Source organism: Dreissena polymorpha, chromosome 3 (genome assembly GCF_020536995.1).
Source record: "Dreissena polymorpha isolate Duluth1 chromosome 3, UMN_Dpol_1.0, whole genome shotgun sequence".
NCBI classification, from domain to species: domain Eukaryota; kingdom Metazoa; phylum Mollusca; class Bivalvia; order Myida; family Dreissenidae; genus Dreissena; species Dreissena polymorpha.
Genome location: NC_068357.1, coordinates 141,820,162 through 141,839,869, shown reverse-complemented (window position 1 = coordinate 141,839,869; position 19,708 = coordinate 141,820,162). Strand labels below are relative to the sequence as shown.

Below are 19,708 nucleotides of genomic sequence, written 5' to 3'. Positions count from 1 at the left end.
TGGTTCAATCCATTCTGTTTCGTGTAAATGCGAACGTGTATTAAATTACCGAACATGTAGTTTCGGTTTAGTAAGCGATCTGAAGAAGTTTGAAATTTGTTTTAGCAGGGAAACTAGAGGTACATGTAAGCTTAACGCAGTTATATAGATGTTTTTAAGTTATCTACTTATCTTACATTATTATCTTACATTCTTTCGTGTAATAGACTATTTCGTTCGCTTAAAGACAATCTAAAATTTATATCGAAAATAGCATGGCAATTTAACATAACGCCAATTATTTTGATATCGTTTTTTGATATCCATATGTTGTATACAAATTTAAATTTGACAAATTATAAAAAGCAATAGTTTCTGCAATGTAGCACGAATCCACAGTCAACATAGTTCGTAGCCTGTTATGCTCAATTTATCTAACTTGATGCTGAATAAGCGAGTTTGACTGTCAAAGCCAGCTGTTTAAGGGAGTTAATTCTCTGTGTACTCGTGATTACTTTGCGTCTGTCTTTAACCCGCTACTATACGTAAGTAACATATCACAAACACACGTTACTGGTTTTGTTTTCCTTGTTAATGTTTTAAAATAAAGGCAAAGGTACATTGTGAAGCACGATCAAGGAAAGGAAACTCATAAAAAATTGACAATACAGACCTATGCCAGAGCTTATTATTACTCTTTATTTGTTGGTTACAATGTACATTGAGTTCGAATGTCAATCTCATTAATAATTCATTGTTCATTTTATCATTATTACATGCCATATTATAATAATCAATATATTTATATTTTGGTAAGTTCTATGCGAATCATTTATTAATTCATCATATTATTATGATTACCTTTGTCATAAATTACATTTTATCTCTCAAGTATTCTGCAGTATTTTCTTTTTTTTCCGCCACCTAAAATGTTTATTAATATGTGGCGTGAATTAGAAATGAGCTTTATTTGATTATAGCTTGCAAACTTGTCCTTGATATGTGCGAGCTTTACTAGCATAATTAATTGATTTCATGTATCGAAAATCGGTTTTGTTTAGGATCATCTGAATAATTCATTAATTTCACAGCTAATAAACGAGTTCACGCGTATGGCTTTTAGTCACTATTACACAGCAAACAATCGCAACGCAAAATACTGAAAATAGCAATCATTCTTTTTCTAAGCATCTACAAACTGATTCCAGCTGCGTTCATGGATATACAAATTGTCAACGCATTATTATTCTAGAAGTGTAATAGCTTATCTATTTAATGACACTTAAAAATGATTTGTATACATGTTTACACACCATTTAATTAAATGTTCGTTCAGTAACTTAATACGCTGTATCTATATTGTTTACATTGCAGAGTTGAAAGAAGTACCGTGCGGCAAGCCAATTAAGAAAGTACTGCTGGGCGTTATCGTTTTAAATCGAAGGGATCTAATATATGAAGAAACGAAGAAAGTTTAACATAAACAGGACACATCATTCTTTATCGGATATATACCCTATACAGAAACGTTCGCTTAGATTGAAGGAAGATTGTTTTTCAAGTGTGTGTGGCAAAGAACTGAACTCTTCTGCTTGATAAAAATAACTGAACTCTTCTGCTTGATGAAAAGAACTGAACTCTTCTGCTTGATGACAAGAACTGAACTCTTCTGCTTGATGATTTATTTCATAAGTCGACGTGAATGAACTATTCTATAAATCTACTTGAAAAAAAAACTCAATTATTTATGTGGATGAATATCTAAGGTAACCGTGACACTTTGATGTGCAATTCAGGAAACAATTTTGGATGAGTAAGCTATAGTGATTTGCTGTTTGTTTGTTTAGACCTAAACTATTGGATTGTTTTATTCAAGGTGAATATGTATATGGTACATATTAAAATAATGTATGTACAATATAAATGCTAATTAAAGGCACACTTTTATGATATTTTTTACAATGACTATAAGCATGTTTTGTCTGAAAAACGAGATGTTTAGTTTCATTTGATTTTTGTGGTCACATTCCTTGTTAAAAATGAGACAACGAGTTTTGTGTATTTTCATTTTCTCTGTATTGTCACAGTTTATAGTTTTTATAGTTTTTCTTTTCATAAAAAACTTTGAATCTAATCAAATTTTTATTGATTCATCGATATTACGTGAGCACGTTAATTATGACAAGAATTCAACCAAAGGTATCGCAAAACCTGTCGAGAACTCGAACTCAATTGCAACGTATTTCAACAGCACATGCTTAAAAAACATTACTTTCAACAAAAGCATGATCACGGAAACAACCTGGATTCCCGTTGACACCAGCAACTCTACATTTGTGTTTTCTGCCTTTTACGAGCACGCAGCAAAACACGTGATACTTGTGGGACTAAAATCACGCGACGTTCAAGGCACGTGCCAAATGTGGTTCGAGGCGGGAAACGGGATGCAAGCAAGAATGGAAGAGAGCGTTCTGGAAATGCATAAATATCTTGCGGAAAACCATGGACACAGGTCAGTGCGTTCACTTATTTTATTAGGCTCGTACAGTTATCACCGGAGGGGACGTGTCAATAATTTTTTGTACATGTCCCCTACCTTGTTTATTAAGGGATCTATAGGTGTTCATTCACAGTACTCAGCTATGCCAATACAGAGGAGCGTGGCAACCTGACGCCCAAGTCCCACCATGCCACATTTGAACCCCGACATGCCTTTTTTGATCGGATCACATCATAATATAGGAAGACATGGAATGTAAATGGAACTCATTGGTGTAATATAAATATTTTGTGCGCAGTTTTTATGTTTCCAGTAACATTTTGCAGTTAACATTAAATCTAACCACATGCTTTAATTTTAATGAGAAACTTGACAGTGACATATACCTATGTTATATATGTCTTAGATATGTCTTAAATATATAATTCTAGCCAGGATATTGAATATATTCTTGCTTGTTCAGATATTACTGTTGTACATGGATTTTTAATGTGAACATCACTGAATCGAGGATAATGCTTAAATAAAAAATAAGTGGTGATTATCACAGGTGGTTAGCGTGTGGCTATGGTATTAATTAGTAAAAACATCATTTTTGAATGCAAAATAATCAAATTTAAACGAAAAATCAGCTGCTCTGGAAAAAAATCACTATCACATAAATATATAACAAGGTATTCAACTAAAATTACCCGAAAACAGGATGCATCGCTTTGACAGGCATAACTTCATCAATTATGCAACGATTTCCATGAACCTGATATTATTCAACGCAGAAATGAATCTCCTCTCTGGATAGCTATCTTTCAATATGTTAGTAATGACAATTTAACACATATTAAAATCGTATAATATCGCTTTAAGAATATGATGTTACTTCAATTGATTTCCTTCTGGATATGCGAGCATTCTTTAAAGTACTTGTACAAAAATCCGTTCAAAACCACTTACGATATCAACCGGTACTATTTTAGGGAAACCGTCGTTGCTGGATAATATGGGTCAATGCTGTCTATACCTTCACACAATAGATGGGTTTCCCAAAGATCTGGTTTACCTCTCATGCATATCCTTGTGCACACTGGTTTTCTCTTTCTGTTTAAATGCTAAGTTTGTACGAAAACACATAGAGAACCAGTTCGATTTAAAGCGAGATTATACGATCTTTTATATGTGTTAAATTGTAATATATTGATAAAATATGTTAAAATAACACAAAATAGGCAAGAAAAATTATACATTGAAGGCGAATTTCATAAAATGCAGCAAAGACAAATTCGCGCCCCGAGCCGATTGTGACGAAGATATTCGTTAAAATGGTCCGTAAAACAAAATTGTGTAAGTGTGTTCTATGAACGAATCTGCACTAAAACTAAATTATGATTCACTTCGTACATGCCTGATATACATGCTGGTGAATTCGACTGTACAGCATTTTTCGATTTAAGAATTACATATCTGGCTTATTTTGCATTTTTCGACACATGTTCTTCTTAACTTTTATTTTAATTTATATTTAAATATATGTATAATTAGATTTTTTATACACATTTTGCATAAATTCATAAATATTTGACAAAATCGTATAATCTCGCTTTAAAATGGCGGACAAGATGTTAGCATTTTCGCAGATAAGAATCTGTTAAATCAAAATTTTAAATATTTTCGCAAATGGCTCAAATGGCGAACGACAGCTTGAGCCCTGAAAATGTGATACTGTAAGAATTCACAATGTTTATACTTCAATATAATGAAACTTTGTAAGATTAAAACAATGCTTAATAATTAATTACGAATATTGGCATTCGTATACAAGTGATAACACAAAAGTGATTGTTCCTTATTTTTTCCAGAGGATAAATATTCGTTGACTGTTACTTATACTAGCAATAAACAACATATAATCAGGGCTATTTCTTGATTTTGGAAATGAGCATGGCCTTCAATTTTTGGGAAAACATTATTGAAACAAGGGCTGTTTGTAAAACATGCATGCCCCCCCCCATATGGGCTCTCCGTTGTAGTGACAGCCATTGTGTAAGTATGTTTTTGTCACTGTGACCTTGACCTTTGATTTAGTGACCTGAAAATCAATAGGGGTCATCTGCCAGTGATGATCAATGTACCTATGAAGTTTCATGATCCTAGGAATAAGCGTTCTTTAGTTATCATCCGGAAACCATTTTACTTTTTCGGGTCATCGTGACCTTGACCTTTGACCTAGTGACCTGAAAATCAATAGGGGTCATCTGCGAGTCATGATCAATGTACCTATGAAGTTTCATGATCCTAGGCATAAGCGTTCTTGAGTTATCATCCGAAAACCATTTTACTATTTCGGATCACCATGACCTTGACCTAGTGACCTCAAAATCAATAGGGGTCATCTGCCAGTCATGATCAATGTACCTATGAAGTTTCATGATCGTAGCCATAAGCGTTCTTGAGTAAAAAATAAATATATATATATTTTTTTGGGGTGGGGGGTGGGGGTGGGGGTGAGAGGGCGGTATAATGTGGGGTGTGGTTATTTATAATATGTTTAAAAAAATTGGGGGGGGGGGATGGGGTAGGGGGAGTGAGAGGGGGGTATAATGTGGGGTGTGGTTATTTTTTAGATGTTAAAAAAAATTGGGGGTAGGGGGGGGAGTGAGAGGGGGGTATAATGTGGGGTGGGGTTATTTATTAGATGTTTAAAAAAAATTGGGGGGGGGTGGGGGGAGTAGGGGGGGTGGGGGGGTAGGTTGGGGGTGAGAGGGGGGTTTAATGTGGGGTGGGGTTATTTATAAATGATGTTTAAAAAAATTGGGGGGGGGGTGATATCCTCTATTCATTTAACATGAAATTTTAACTTATTGCATTTGTTTCCCCTGTATATAAGAAAGATATAATAGTGTATTACCTCCCCTGTCCTGCTTTTATTTATATTAATCAACAAAATTAAACATTAACACAATATTTAATATACAAAATATTAAAAAAAAATCATATTCTGATAATATTTTTACTGATCCTCTTTTTTTACTCAAAGGATGATGTTTCATTGGACTGATAATTAAAGATTTAGGATTACAGACCAGTTGCTTCAGTTATATTGTTCAGAGTTCGCCCTGTTGGCCGTGTATGCATTCTTGAGTTATCATCCAAAAACTACTATTTCGGGTCACCAAGACCTTGACCTTTGACCTAGTGACCTCAAAATCAATAGGGGTCATCTGCGAGTCATGATCAATGTACCTATGAAGTTTCATGATCCTAGGCCCAAGCGTTCTTGAGTAATCATCTGACAACCACCTGGTGGACGGACCGACAGATAGACCGACATGAGCAAAGCAATATACCCCCTCTTCTTCGAAGGGGGGCATACAAACTGAGAAAGGGGAAAACAATTCCCCAAGTAAGCTTTACATTTGGAAAAAATCACATAATTTTAATCAAAGTCTCTTCGAGTAAGAGATCTTTCTCTTGGATGAAGGGGATAACGTAAGGCTCTTGCTAAAGAAGGAAACAGGCCATGTTTATGAAAAACGAGAGTATATGCACAATACTAGTTATAACACAACGTAGTATTTACATGTAAAAAAGTTGATGTCAATGTATTTTTCCCCAAATATTAAACGTCTGGTGAATGTTTGAATATAACCAAATCGTATTTATGCAGTGACGCGCGTCGTCGATTATAACTATTATCTGTTATTAATATGTTACAGATATGCTGCATCGATATTCCGATGTTCATCGCCGCATGGAAAGCCCACGTATGTGTCAGTCGTTGAAACGAGCTGCCAACAAGCGTCAAATCTGATTGTCGTAAAGGGGTCCGAAACACGAAAGGCATACAAACGCAAGTTTACGGTATGCCTGATGCCGTTGTTTGGGAATTTCAGCGACGTTCATTCGCTCGTTGAATGGGTTGAACTAAATATTTTACTAGGGGCCGAGAAGTTTTTGGTGTACCATTATTCATCAGCTGAAAACATTCGTTGTGCTTTACAAATGTACGTGAAGCGGAACATAGTTGAAATCGTGCAATGGCCATTACCAGTTTCAAATGTTTACTACATAGGACAAGTCGCAGAGCTTCAAGATTGCTTGTATCGCAATAAAGCAGAATCTGAATTTGTCGTAAATTTGGACCTTGACGAGTTCATAATTCCTAGGAAGGAGAGCTCACGTACATGGGCGGATATCGTAGCGAATTCGAAATCCGGATCATTTATTTTCTGCAATACATTCTTCCTAAAGGAAACTCTCGACATGAACAGTTCAAGCAATGTTTTGGCAAAACAATTTAAGTTGTATTCGTTGCTTTTATCGAAACACGAGCCAAAAGTCTGGAAGCACAAAGCCCGATCGAAGTACATTGCCAGAACAGCGATGGCAACATCGCTTATGATACATGAGGTTCCAATTTCGAACTCGCAAATAGAACTGGTTTCGGAAGATCAGGCGATGTTGTTTCACTACCGGAATTGGGAAAACAAGAATGTCAGTACTGACAACTTTGTGACCGATGAAACAATCGCTCGGAAATACGGAGATGCTTTGGTTGCGAACGTGAAACGAACTTGGAATGAAATTGAACAGCACAGTTCGAAATATTGCAAACATCCTACTAATAAAACATTGTAATCAGTGATAAAAAAAAATTGGCAAAAAGCATGGTTCTTAAAATTTGCATTGAAATCAAATAATTGCGAGATCAACCATAAATTCATGAAACCCTTTTGAACGTGATATATGCAGCTTAAATGTTTCATTATATAGTATGACTGTTATGTTTTATCAGTATATTTCTGTTTGTGATTAACCATCAACCGAGGCATTGGTTAATTCACGTTTAAAGTATCTTTCCAATGAATTCATATGTGTGAAGATTCAAATTGCATACGTCAGTAATGGGCTAGATATTGTTTTTGTGATTTGCTAAAAAACAACGTGATACTCAATTAGCATTTAAATGAAATGATAGAATTTACTGGTGTCAAGCTATGGATTTTCTTGTCATGTGTCTTTATTTCCAGAATTGGCGTTTGACAGATTATTTAACGATATATAATATGATTGGTCCCTGCAATACACCATCTTTTGCTATTTATGAATTTGTCCTCGCTGTCGTAATAATAATATCTCTCTCTGTTATATGATGATCCTTTGGATAATGAGGTCTTAGAAGTAGCCTTTTAAGTCCAGAAAACAATAAATAAAACATTACAAATTTAAATTACCGTAAGTAATAATACGTATTACGATTTAGAATGTTTAGCCCCGATATTGGCTTTTCAACATACGTGTCTTATCAGTTCATTATCAGTAGTGATAAAACAAGAAAGTCGCGGCCATTATGTTAGGTGCCTTTAGGTGCGGGTGAGGTTGTGGTGCCGGTGGTGCTAGTGGTGCGCTTTGTGGTGCGATTCAAATCGATCGGTAGTGGAATCTGGCATCCATTTTGTCAGGAGCCTTTTAGGAGCGGGTCAAATCGATCGATAGTCCAGTTGCAAGGGTGTGAATTATTGGTTTTCACCTGGTGCCTGTTATGCATATATCCGCTTAGGGGTTATTTTATAAATCGGTGTTTATTGTCGTCGGTGTAATGAGCGTGTAATTCACCTGCCAGTTGTGCATGACTCTCAAATTAAGGTAGTATAACTGTTATCATTTCCCACGTTTTTTGTAAGATCGGTTGACATCTGCTAATGTCGGTAAATATCGTAACTGAAGTCGTGAGATGTCCGTTTTGTTCGGTTTATTATTTACACAGTATAAATCTTAAATAAAAACATGTTTTATATAATTCCATAATAGATTGTATCGCTGATATGCATAGTACATAGATTTTCTTTAAAAAATGTGTAAAAAATGAACCGTAAGTAATATATTTTCGCGACAACATAAAAAACAACAATCGTGAATCGTAACCAAAAAGACGGTTAACAAGTAAAAGAGAAGTAGCAACAAAGAAAAAAATCTGTACGTAGAGTGTAGTAACATTGACTGCCAGTTGGTAAACACTGCAGCGTATGGTAAAACCCACACAGTGAAAGACAATGGGAAAAATGGACCTGGAAAAGTGTAATACCATGCATTGTTGTCAACACAAAACTTGAAACCGGTAAGGTCACAGATATATGATCAGAACGTTTATATAAAATACACACACGGAAATCATTTATATCGACATTTAGTTCAACAATGTAAATTACGGGCATTATTATCATTATATGATGGTCTTTGTCTATGCTCTCTTTACTGTAAACATCGAGATACAGTAACCAGAAGTAAATGTGTATTTTTTTTTTAGATCTTGTACTTACTTGTATCTTTGCTATAGTTATATTTGTTTCTGCATTTAGCAATCGTGGACAGCCTGGGTGGACCATCCCGTGTAAACAATATGCTGTACACATTAAACCTCAAAACAATATCGTACACCAACTTAAAAATTATGGAACAGCCAGCTGGTGAGGTGATATAGCAAGTTGCTACTGAATCAGCTAGGATTGAAGCTAGCGATGCTATCATAAATGAAATGACGTAAGAATCTATTATTTGCATTATCAGCTCCATTACATGGAAAACATCAAACTATGTAAAATGTGTTGTAAAACCAATCATCTATGTTGACCGCCAATCTCACAAGTGTAAGTTGTGCAACGTTTGACAGGCCTTTTTATACAAATCCTGAGGGTCAGAATGTTTTACCCATTCTCAATTCAAAATACAAGTATTTTCGCCCAATTAGTTGAACATTTTCCCAATCCTAGAAAAATAGCAAAAACAAGGGACAAAATTGTCACAAAACCAGGTTTTCAATAAAAAAAGTCTGATAAAGGGAGACAACTGCATCTCAAAATGTGCATTGCTACTGATTGTTCATCACAATTACCCCCTTGTTTCAAAATCAATATATTTTTAGTCGTGGCGACCTTTACCTTGGAGATATCTACGTAATTCTTTCGCGCGACACACCGGACAATGATGGTGAACAAATGTGCCAAATGATTTTAAAATCTGACAATGAATGACAAAGTTATGGCCAGGACAAGCTCATTTATTGCAATTTTTGACCTTTGAACTCAAAGTGTGACCTTGCCCTTGGAGATATCGACGTAATTCTTTCGCGCGAAACACCGTACAATGATGGTGAACAAATGTGCCAAATGATTTTAAAATCTCACAATGAATGACATAGTAATGGCCAGGACAAGCTCATTTATGGCCATTTTTGACCTTTTAACTCAAAGTGTGACCTTGACCTTGGAGATATCGACGTAATTCTTTTGCGCGACACACCGTACAATGATGGTGAACAAATGTGCCAAATGATTTTAAAATCTGACAATGAAGGAAATAGTTATGGCCAGGACAAGCTCATTTATGGCCTTTTGACCTTTGAACTCAAAGTGTGACCTTGACCTTGGAGATATCGACGTAATTCTTTCGCGCGACACACCGTCCAATAATGGTGAACAAATGTGCCAAATGATTTTAAAATCTGACAATGAATGACATAGTTATGGCCCGGACAAGCTCATGTATGGCCATTTTTGATCTTTGAACTCAAAGTGTGAACTTGACCTTGGAGATATCGACGTAATTCTTTCGCGCGACACACCGTTCAATGATGGTGAACAAATGTGCCAAATGATTTTAAAGGGACTTGTTCACACTTTGATAAATTGACAAAATTGAAAAAAATTGTTTCGGATTTGCAAATTTTCATTGTAGTTATGATATTTGCTTTAAAAAAAAATACCAAATTGTTTCCATGCTCTAAAATTTCCATTAAATGCAATTTTTGACGATTTGAAAACCTGAAAATTATAAAGCGTCTCAGACGCGAAATGAGTTATTTTTAGTCAGAAATTGTGAATGGGATCCCAACTAGTATACCAGAATGCAGCCTGAGCATGCGCGCTGCGCTTATCCGCTTTTGGTTTACAAACAATGCATCTCATTTCTTTGATCGAAAATATAAAAAAAAGAGAAACAAAAGCCGGAGCCAGCGACATCGCTCGAGTTTATTCAATCTTGGCGACAAGACTGAGTGTTTGCAGAACCATAGGAGTATCGTTGGAAAAGACGATGACAGGGTAATGGCTTAAACACACGAATTGTAAGTCATATTTTAGAAGCTACGTTTAGTTTTAGGCAAGTGTTGCCTTTTTACAAAGGAATTTTAGCAAAAGTTTGGATAGGTATTTAGTTTTATTGTATGGATATTTTACTCTGCAACGAAATCAGATACGCACTGATAACATAATTTGTTCATTGCGCGTTTTAAAATAAGCCTTTATGCCCCTATGCCAAGATGTTCGTATCAATTTAATGAATTCGTTATAACTTATAAGGAACACTCTAACACGAGTCAAATGAAGCATCAAATTAATGATAAATGATGAATTATGAATGATTAATTTATTCGGTATATATTATATTATAAAATATGCTGGTATGCAAATGTATATGTTATATTATGTAATCAATTATCATGATATGATAATATGATTATACAGTTTATTCCCTGATTTTAACATCAATTTTGTTGTTTCTTTAAATTGATATGTGATCAATTTTATATTCTAAAACAAACCTTCTTTTTAAGGTATTTAGGAAGACGTGTCGGCCAAACTATTGCAAGTTTGATTGTTCAGCATAATGTTAGAACAACAAACTCTTCACCTATGCACGGTCATCAGCCCCCGCCAGGTCCAGTCCTGTCATTTGTGTCACAAGGAAGTACCACACCTGGTCATGTGTCAGGAATTGGAGAGATAACATCTTACTTAGAGTATGCAAACAACCCTGTCTTAGCATATTTTAATTGATAAAATAATATATTTATATTCAATAAAATTCTATGTGCTTCCTAATGTTTCTTGGTAATATAATTGCTTTATCATTTTTTTTACCAGAAACTTTTTATGATATGAAAACCAGAGGATATCCGATAGCTGGTTTGTTTTCTGAACCGTTTAGATAACTTGCATGGTGCTTGGTCATGAAATTATTTCAATGCCATTCTCCTCCAATCTCTAATTGTACAGTAATTGTCAGTTAGTGACTCAAGTATGATAACTTCATCATATAATAAGCTCATACTGGTGAATCAAGTAGCCCAGAAAAGTATTGGTAGGTTCATAAGTTAATACTGGTGAATCAAGTAGCCCAGAAAAGTATTGGTAGGTTCATAAGTTAATACTGGTGAATCAAGTAGCCCAGTAAAGTATTGGCAGGTTCATAAGTTAATACTGGTGAATCAAGTAGCCCAGAAAAGTATTGGTAGGTTCATAAGTTAATACTGGTGAATCAAGTAGCCCAGAAAAGTATTGGTAGGTTCATAAGTTAATACTGGTGAATCAAGTAGCCCAGAAAAGTATTGGTAGGTTCATAAGTTAATACTGGTGAATCAAGTAGCCCAGAAAAGTATTGGTAGGTTCATAAGTAAGTTAATACTGGTAATTCTAGTAGCCCAGAAAAGTATTGGTAGGTTCATACGTTAATTCTGGTGAATCAAGTAGCCCAAAAAAGTATTGGTAGATTCATAAGTTAATTCTGGTGAATCAAGTAGCCCAGAAAAGTATTGGTAGGTTCATAAGTTAATACTGGCGAATCAAGTAGCCCAGAAAAGTATTGGTAGGTTCATAAGTTAATACTGGTGAATCAAGTAGCCCAGAAAAGTATTGGTATGTTACCTGATTGGCATGATGTGAATAAAATAATGTTTAAAATAGCAAACAAATTTCATACATAGTTTTTATGATAAGTTTTAGTGTACATTTCAAAATTACAAATATGCTTATATGTTATTTCAGAGTAAATTGAAGGCAGCCAACAATTGGACGGTGGTGCCAATCAATGAAAAGAAGGGATACACGTACATGCACTGAGGACACAGAGATCATCAAGGAAAAAAAACCTTCGATCAAAGTTCCTTTTTGATTCAGCTTATCCAAAGCTGATTGCCTCTACAATTGCCCCTTATATATCCACCTGCGGCTAATGAGGAGCTGCAATATCCAATAGGTCAAGGGCAAGCAACCCGGAAACAATATGAAGATTTACTCATACAAATTGGTACATGGTGTATGTAACTATGTTGTTTTAACTAACTTCAACATAACTGACTATGGGTAGGAACATGTTGTGTGACTTTGGCAGCATGGTTTAATTGGATGTATACCATTGAGTATAAAAGTGCATGTGTGACCCTGGCTGTTTTTTCAGTCAGTAGATGACTTTAGTATTTGAAATGATGCTTGAATTTATTTGTGTAATATGAAGGCGTGACCAAATGTGTGACATTATGGTCGACTGTCCTGTCATCATCATGGTGATAAAATGTGATTTTAATAAGTGAACTGCTTATAAACATAGGGCAGAAATATCATTGATAAAATACTGATGAACATAGCATACAAGTGCCCTGAAATGCCATGAGAATATGTATTTGAGTTTTAAGTGTGTAAGGTATTGTGAATTTTGTTAATTGTTTTGTTTTAAAAATATAGGATCCAAAGTATTCAATCATAGATCACTCTGAAAAAGAAGAATAAGTAAAAACCTTGTCTGGCAAATAACTACATAAATAATGGGCCAAGTTCCAGATTTTTTTTGTCACAAGTCAAGACCATTAACAGGAATTGTTGACTCTTATAGGTGTTATGTATCATGATTTGTGTTAAGTTTTTGATGGGAGACCCATGATCAAACATGGTGAATTAATTGTTTTGTTAATACAATAGAGGATCCAAAGTATTTGATCATAGGTAACTCTGAAACAGAAGAATTTGTGAAAACCTTGTCTGGCAAATAGCTAAATAAACACTGGGCTCAGCATTTTCCTGATTTTTTGTCACAAGTAAAGACTATGAAAAGGAATTATTGACTCTTTTAGGTATAAGCTACCATAGTCAATGTTGAGTGCGTGCTGCACACCACATTTGTTTATGTTCCATTAACAATGACATCAAAGCACAATGCTATATATAGATTATGTATTGTTTTCCATTGTTTATCAGTCTATAAACAACCATTTATTGTAATAGCCTTACATAAACTGTCATAAAGATGATAAAGTGCTGTTAATCCATAAATAAAAAATTGGTGGAATTCAGAAATAATCTGATCTGTCAAATGTTGAAAACAGTTATTCAAAATGTTATAAATTATAGTTTTGTTTCATGAATATAGAGTATTATGTTTTGTGTTAATTATGTTATGGATTTTGTTCTTTTGGTTTAAAATGTTTTAATAAATAACATGAAGAAATAAGCAGCTAGTTGTTCAATTTTGATTTATTATTACATGTATATTACACAGCAAAACATTACTGCAAGAATGTTAAGTGAACACCTTATTATAATACATGTTGAGTTCAACACTGAACAAAAGAATATGCATCAGTTAAAAACGACTCATAATACATAATTATATGAAACTGCATCATGATTCAAAAGTTAAAGAGCATATAGACAGCTAAAACCTAAATAGGTGAGCCTTGCCCTGGGAAAATGGGGCTTAATGCATGTGCGTAAATTGTCGTACGAGATTAACCTGTGCTGATCATACCAATCAGGCAGACAATTGCTGCTTTATTGTATTTTTTGTAGAAAGGGAGTCTTTTAGAGAAAATCCAGATAAGGCGGAAAGTGTTGTCCCTGATTAGCCTGTGCAGTCTGCACAGCCTAATCTTGGACAACCTTAAGTACATGCATTAAACCCCCTTTTCCTAGAGCGAGGCTCAAATATTAATTCAATGATTGATGAAGTCTTCCACATAACATCTTTTAAGAAACTTTCAGTAAAACATGTTTATTTGATGACAGGCACGGCAAAATCAGTAGTAAATTCACAGTATTAATTTGTGTTACATTATAATACTTACATATTGTTGCTGGTTATAAATGTGGAAAAAGTTTGAATATGCATTGCTAAAATACATGTTAATTTTCTAAGAACTGCCCCTTTTATTTAAGGAATACTGTATGTATGCCCCTGTAATATTTCTGACAAAAGAACAAGATAAATAAATAATGATTAATAGAACAGTAAACTTGGTTTTCATTTTGTATACAAAGGATAATTATGTTCTTATTATTTACACTATATTGAAAGTAATAAGATTACATCATTTTATAAAGAATGCATTACTGAAGATTCAAATTTAAAACAACCGTTTATCCACTTAAATGTTGCAAGCATTTTTAAACAACAAGACTAAAAAAGCTGTTAACAATAATTTTATTAACTACTTCCTTTCAAAAAAAAGGCAGGTACAGTTTTGTTGTCGTCCCGTTGAAGGTGTCCATGTATCCAAAGGATGTACTGTGATCAATCTGTGTCCTCCACATCTTCAGTGTCAACACGTTGTTCCAAAACGTTTCCTGGATAAGGAGGGTGAGAGGATCAGTCACCACTTAACCCTTTTTCTGAAAAATATGAACACATAAAAAACTCAAAACCCCGTGCTAAATCTATCTATATATATATATTAGCTGTTATTGTCCAACTTTTAAGATGCAGGAACATAATGGCCACTGTTTCGACAGTAAATGAGTTAAATTTTCTACACTTTTGATTTTAAGCTGAGACAATTACATGAGTAGTTTTACGTGTTCTATATTCATATTACAAGCAACAATATTTGATAAAGATAAAATGCATTACTAATTCCGTTAAACAGGCCCACAGACAAATAAAATATTTGATATAGATAAAATGCATTGATAATTCCGTCAAACAGTCCACAGAAAAATAACATATTTGAAATAGATAAAGTGCATTATTAATTCTGTTAAACAGGCCCACAGAAAAATAAACATGAAAAATGGGTCATATTCAACAACAGTAAACATACTGGTCTCTGGCTTGTACAGTATTGTCGGGCCATGCCACAACAAAGCTGGTCTTCATCATGGTCTACCAAATGGACAATTCTTGCAAACACACCATCATGGTTAGCTTGAGGATGGTCCAAGCTGGGCCAGGACAGGCTGTCAGTGATAACTGCTGACTGTCTGGCAGCAATTTCATTCAACAGCTCCTATGCTTCTGTATAAGTAAGGTGGTCTATGATATCCTTGAAAAGACATTTCTGCATTTAACAATAAATGTTTTGAACATAAAGCTAAGAATTTTGACACAAGATGTAGCTACATGTACATATAGAATTTTTTATTTTTCATGACACCATTTTTAAACATTCCTGTCAGTTTTTTTTGTAAAATTTCAATATTCACCTAGTGTAGTGTAGGATCATTTTTTAAATTCTTTGCTCATGTAGCAACACAGTTTTACATACAAAGACGTTGTTTTATATATCAACAATTAGTGCGTTGAACTGTGTTTTTTTCTGTTTCCATTCAAGAATATTGTGAAATGACATATAAAAAAATTCAATGAAATCTCAACTTGCCTGAATATCTGAAAACATTATCTACAAATTATTTCAATATTCTCAAATGAAATCAACAGAAAAAAATGCAGCTAAATAAGTATACCTTTTCTGTTTCTTGTACCAAAGTGACAAAATCCAGTGATCCCTTCTTCATAAACTTCTTGGTTTAATTATGGTTGTATCCTATTGAAAAAGTAAATACACGATTTAAACCACTTTTTAAAACTATTTATGGTCTCTATTAAAAGTGAGTTGTAAATATGTGGTATTATTATCTAATAAGTTTTCTTTGACATTCAGGAAATCAAACCTTGAGGATATTCAAAACAATTGAAAAAAGAGGAATATCCAGAATATTCTTGGCTTTTACAAATATAATGATACATGCATTTCAGATGACCTGTATTTGATTTATTCAAAATACAATGTACTGTTGAAATACACATTTATCAAAATATATACATGCTTTGCTAAATTAACAAAGATATTAAAGACAAAATACTTCAAATAAAGAAACAATAAGATGCACGAAAATAAATTGGGGCGAGTTGTCTCTTGGTTGGAGTGAGTGACCATATGTTTTATGCGAGTTTGTTTTGGGGCAAGTTGGTATTGGGGCGAGTTGTCTGGCGCCAGCTACATGCATTTGATGCCATGAATTACTAAACTGTGTTACTATTTTCAAAAATATTTTGGTTATTCAGTTTATTTATAAAATAGCTGTGCAGAAGAAACTGATATAAATACATTAACCCTTTGCATGCTGGGAAATTTGTCATCTGCTAAATGTCATCCGCTGAATTTCTAAAATTAGCCATTTCTTCGATATTTTTCAAAGAATACTATCAGAATAGCAAACAGTTTGGATCCTGATGAGACGCCATGTTTTGTGGCGTCTCATCTGGAACAAAACTGTTTGAAAGGCCTTCAAAATTCGGTTCCAGCGCTTAAAGGGTTAACTATGAGTTTTGGGTTTAAATTAATAAACTACCAGTACCATTCAAATGCATTTTAGTTAATAATAAATGGCATTGTCATATAACACACAATAATGAATATGTCAATAAATGCACAGCATCTTGAATTGCCTGCCAACAAATAATGTTGTCACTGTCAGTTATGAGGAAAGAAAAAGATACTGTAATGTTTAAATTATCTCAGTACTTCAAGGCTAATGATAAATTTAATTTACTTGCGCGAATACTAAAGTTAATTCTGTATTCAACTTGGCTTTTAATTTTAGTCTCTGTCTGTAACTTAAGTGTAAACGAGAGAATCAGTATTTACGCGTTCTGTGATGTATATACTTATGTAACGAAAACGAATCATTTGATCAGTTATACTATTTTAATCTACTTTTATAAAAAAAAATCATACGCACTATTGAGTTTTACAATAAAAAAACATATTTTACCTTCTTCTTCCGTGTTTGACAATAGAGATTCCGCCATATTTGTTGTTGTTGTTGTTGTCACAATGCGTGTTTATATTTAAATTTATATTTAATATCTATATTTAGTCGGGGAAAAAACCGATCCAAGGGTCAGTGGTTCGAGCCTTGGTGCGGCTTACTTTTTTCTTTTAACTTTATTTTTGTTTTATACTGGAGCACGTTATTTGCGATGTTTAAATTTATAAATTTAAAGCATTAAATGAAAAACTTCAAAAACATGCAATTTAAGTGTGAACAAACCCCTTTAAAATCTGACACTGAACGACATAGTTAAACTGGAAAAACAACTAGTAACAATAAACTTAAAACAATATAGCAGAACTTAAAAAAAAATAACTGCTAAAAATAAAGCAAAGTGGAAACAAAGCAAAAAGTTTTAAACTACATGCAGCAACATTTAAATACAAGCATTAACCTTGATGCAAAAACATGCACAGAACTGAAACAAACCAATTAAAGTAACTATCGTTGGCAAAAAACAGGCTTACCTTCAAGTATATTATATTATATTATATTATGGGCATTTTTCAGTTAAATTGAGCTGAAAAGAATTAACAGGTCAAAAGAGGTAGTTAAAATGTTGTTACAGACCAATTATTTGCAACTCATCTTGCTACCAGTTGTTTATAAAAAATGTATATTATATTCGATATTTTACATACTCGACAGTCCTCTAAGCCGAAATGATCTGTAAAACAAAATTGTGTCTTTTTGTCGTATGAACGAATGTGCACTAAAAATGAATTTAGATTCACGTAGTAAATCGAATCATTTATGTCGTCAGTTGTCAAAACGAAAGTACGGTTGATATTATAAAAACAAAATAGTGTTTTTGTGTCGTATGAACAAATCTGCACTAAAACTAAATTTAGGTTCACCATAGGATGTCTGTGCCCAGTATTTACGACTGATGTAGTACACAACTTTACACAGTTTTTTCAGTACTTCCCGGTTGCGTAGTTTTTTTATCGTTTTCCTTGCTAGAAATTGTTCTTTCAGCTGCTGGTACACTGAACCTTTTTTTAAATTTCATTACATGGGAGTCAACAGCATTTTTACAGCGAAGGGTGACCTGCTATGCTTCTCACTGTCTTGATGTTTGTCAAGTCTGCGAGTAGGGTTATCTTTGAACTGAACCCCTTTTTCACCCCATTTGGAATAAGGCACAAAGGGCAAAAGCTCAAAATATTTACACAGCAAGCCTTCCTTGTTCAGATTGTAGTACAACCATTCATATGTGCGCTGGTATTTCAATTGATCAAATGCTCTTGCATCACCAATCTTTCTAGAAGGTTGTTATAAATGTGAATCTGACGTGGATGCGCTCTCTGTAGATGCAGTCTCTGGACGTGACTCTGAAACTGGCAGTGGCAACTGTTCATCACTTGCTTGCTCAGAAACCCCTTCTGGGTAACATAAACTGGCATTCTGACTTGGACTACTGTGAATGTTTATGGGCGAGTCAGATTCTGGGCTATTCGTAAACTGACTGGCGGTGGTATTTTCCCACAAAACATTCAGTTTTTGTTTGCCAATCGAGTCAATTTTTCGTATTTTACTTCAATAGTACTTAGAAATATGCGACATTTTTTAGTCTTGGTCCGATTTCCGTAATTTTTTACCGAACTTTATTATTTCGAACCACAGTAGCGTTAAAAATAAAACCAGTTCACATTTCTTTACCTCAGACCATCGATATCGATTCTCAACCAATTTACAATAATTAATACGTACACATGGTTATCGATTGTTGTATACATACCTGATACTTCTGAATAATCCAGCACTTCAATATTTAAAAGCTTATTCTGACCGAAAATGATCGAAATCAAAATGTGTCTTAACCATTGCGTAGACACAACCGGCCGCCATTTTGTCTGAAGTGTCCAGATCGCAAAATTGCATTATGTATACGATGACGTTCTACGGGGAAAATTGCATTATGGAACACTCGATACTATGACGTTTTACGGGGGTATTCCCATTGGCACGCTAAAACACGGCGCCCGAATATTTAAAACACGGTACCTACCGAGAAACGCATTGTTCGGCTTCAATGATTTCGGTCGGAAATTGGATTTTTTTTTTAGAATTGGGAATAAAATATCCATATTTGGCATTGGGAGTGGACTTTCGGATCCGTGAGATAGGCAGCAAAAGGCCTGTTAGTTCAAATGAAAACAACGATTTCCGGAATTACAGATGAAGATGTAGCTTTCGAATCATGGCAGAGAGTTGTATGCAAAGATGGCAAAAATTGTATGCGTATTATAAAGACTAGGCAAAATATACAAGAATTAATTAGCTTTACAGTAAAGCAGTATGAACTATTTTTGCAGCATGTTGAACGCGTGCGTCATCAGTATAGATCCGCTGC

General features: G+C 34.3%; 1 protein-coding gene and 3 long non-coding RNA genes across 4 annotated transcripts; 3 read left to right on the top strand and 1 right to left on the bottom strand.

The window, feature by feature from the left end:
- Positions 1 to 7,426, top strand: LOC127871726 (uncharacterized). The gene is made up of 3 exons (XM_052414875.1): positions 1 to 119; positions 1,354 to 2,491; positions 6,190 to 7,426. Exons 2-3 carry the CDS (start codon positions 2,019 to 2,021, stop codon positions 7,109 to 7,111), a joined length of 1,395 nt encoding a protein of 464 aa, XP_052270835.1. The 5' UTR covers positions 1 to 119; positions 1,354 to 2,018; the 3' UTR covers positions 7,112 to 7,426.
- Positions 7,427 to 10,407: 2,981 nt separating this feature from the next.
- Positions 10,408 to 13,579, top strand: LOC127871743 (uncharacterized). The gene is made up of 3 exons (XR_008045524.1): positions 10,408 to 10,595; positions 11,085 to 11,270; positions 12,295 to 13,579. It is a non-coding gene; the product is annotated as an uncharacterized LOC127871743 (long non-coding RNA).
- Positions 11,587 to 12,188, top strand: LOC127871744 (uncharacterized). The gene is made up of 3 exons (XR_008045525.1): positions 11,587 to 11,665; positions 11,716 to 11,915; positions 12,120 to 12,188. It is a non-coding gene; the product is annotated as an uncharacterized LOC127871744 (long non-coding RNA).
- A 238-nt stretch (positions 13,580 to 13,817) lies between the features above and the next one.
- On the bottom strand, positions 13,818 to 19,219 carry LOC127871741 (uncharacterized). Its single transcript, XR_008045522.1, has 4 exons — positions 19,094 to 19,219; positions 15,982 to 16,061; positions 15,339 to 15,560; positions 13,818 to 14,910 (listed from the first exon to the last, which is right to left on the bottom strand). It is a non-coding gene; the product is annotated as an uncharacterized LOC127871741 (long non-coding RNA).
- Between the last annotated feature and the right edge of the window lie 489 nt (positions 19,220 to 19,708).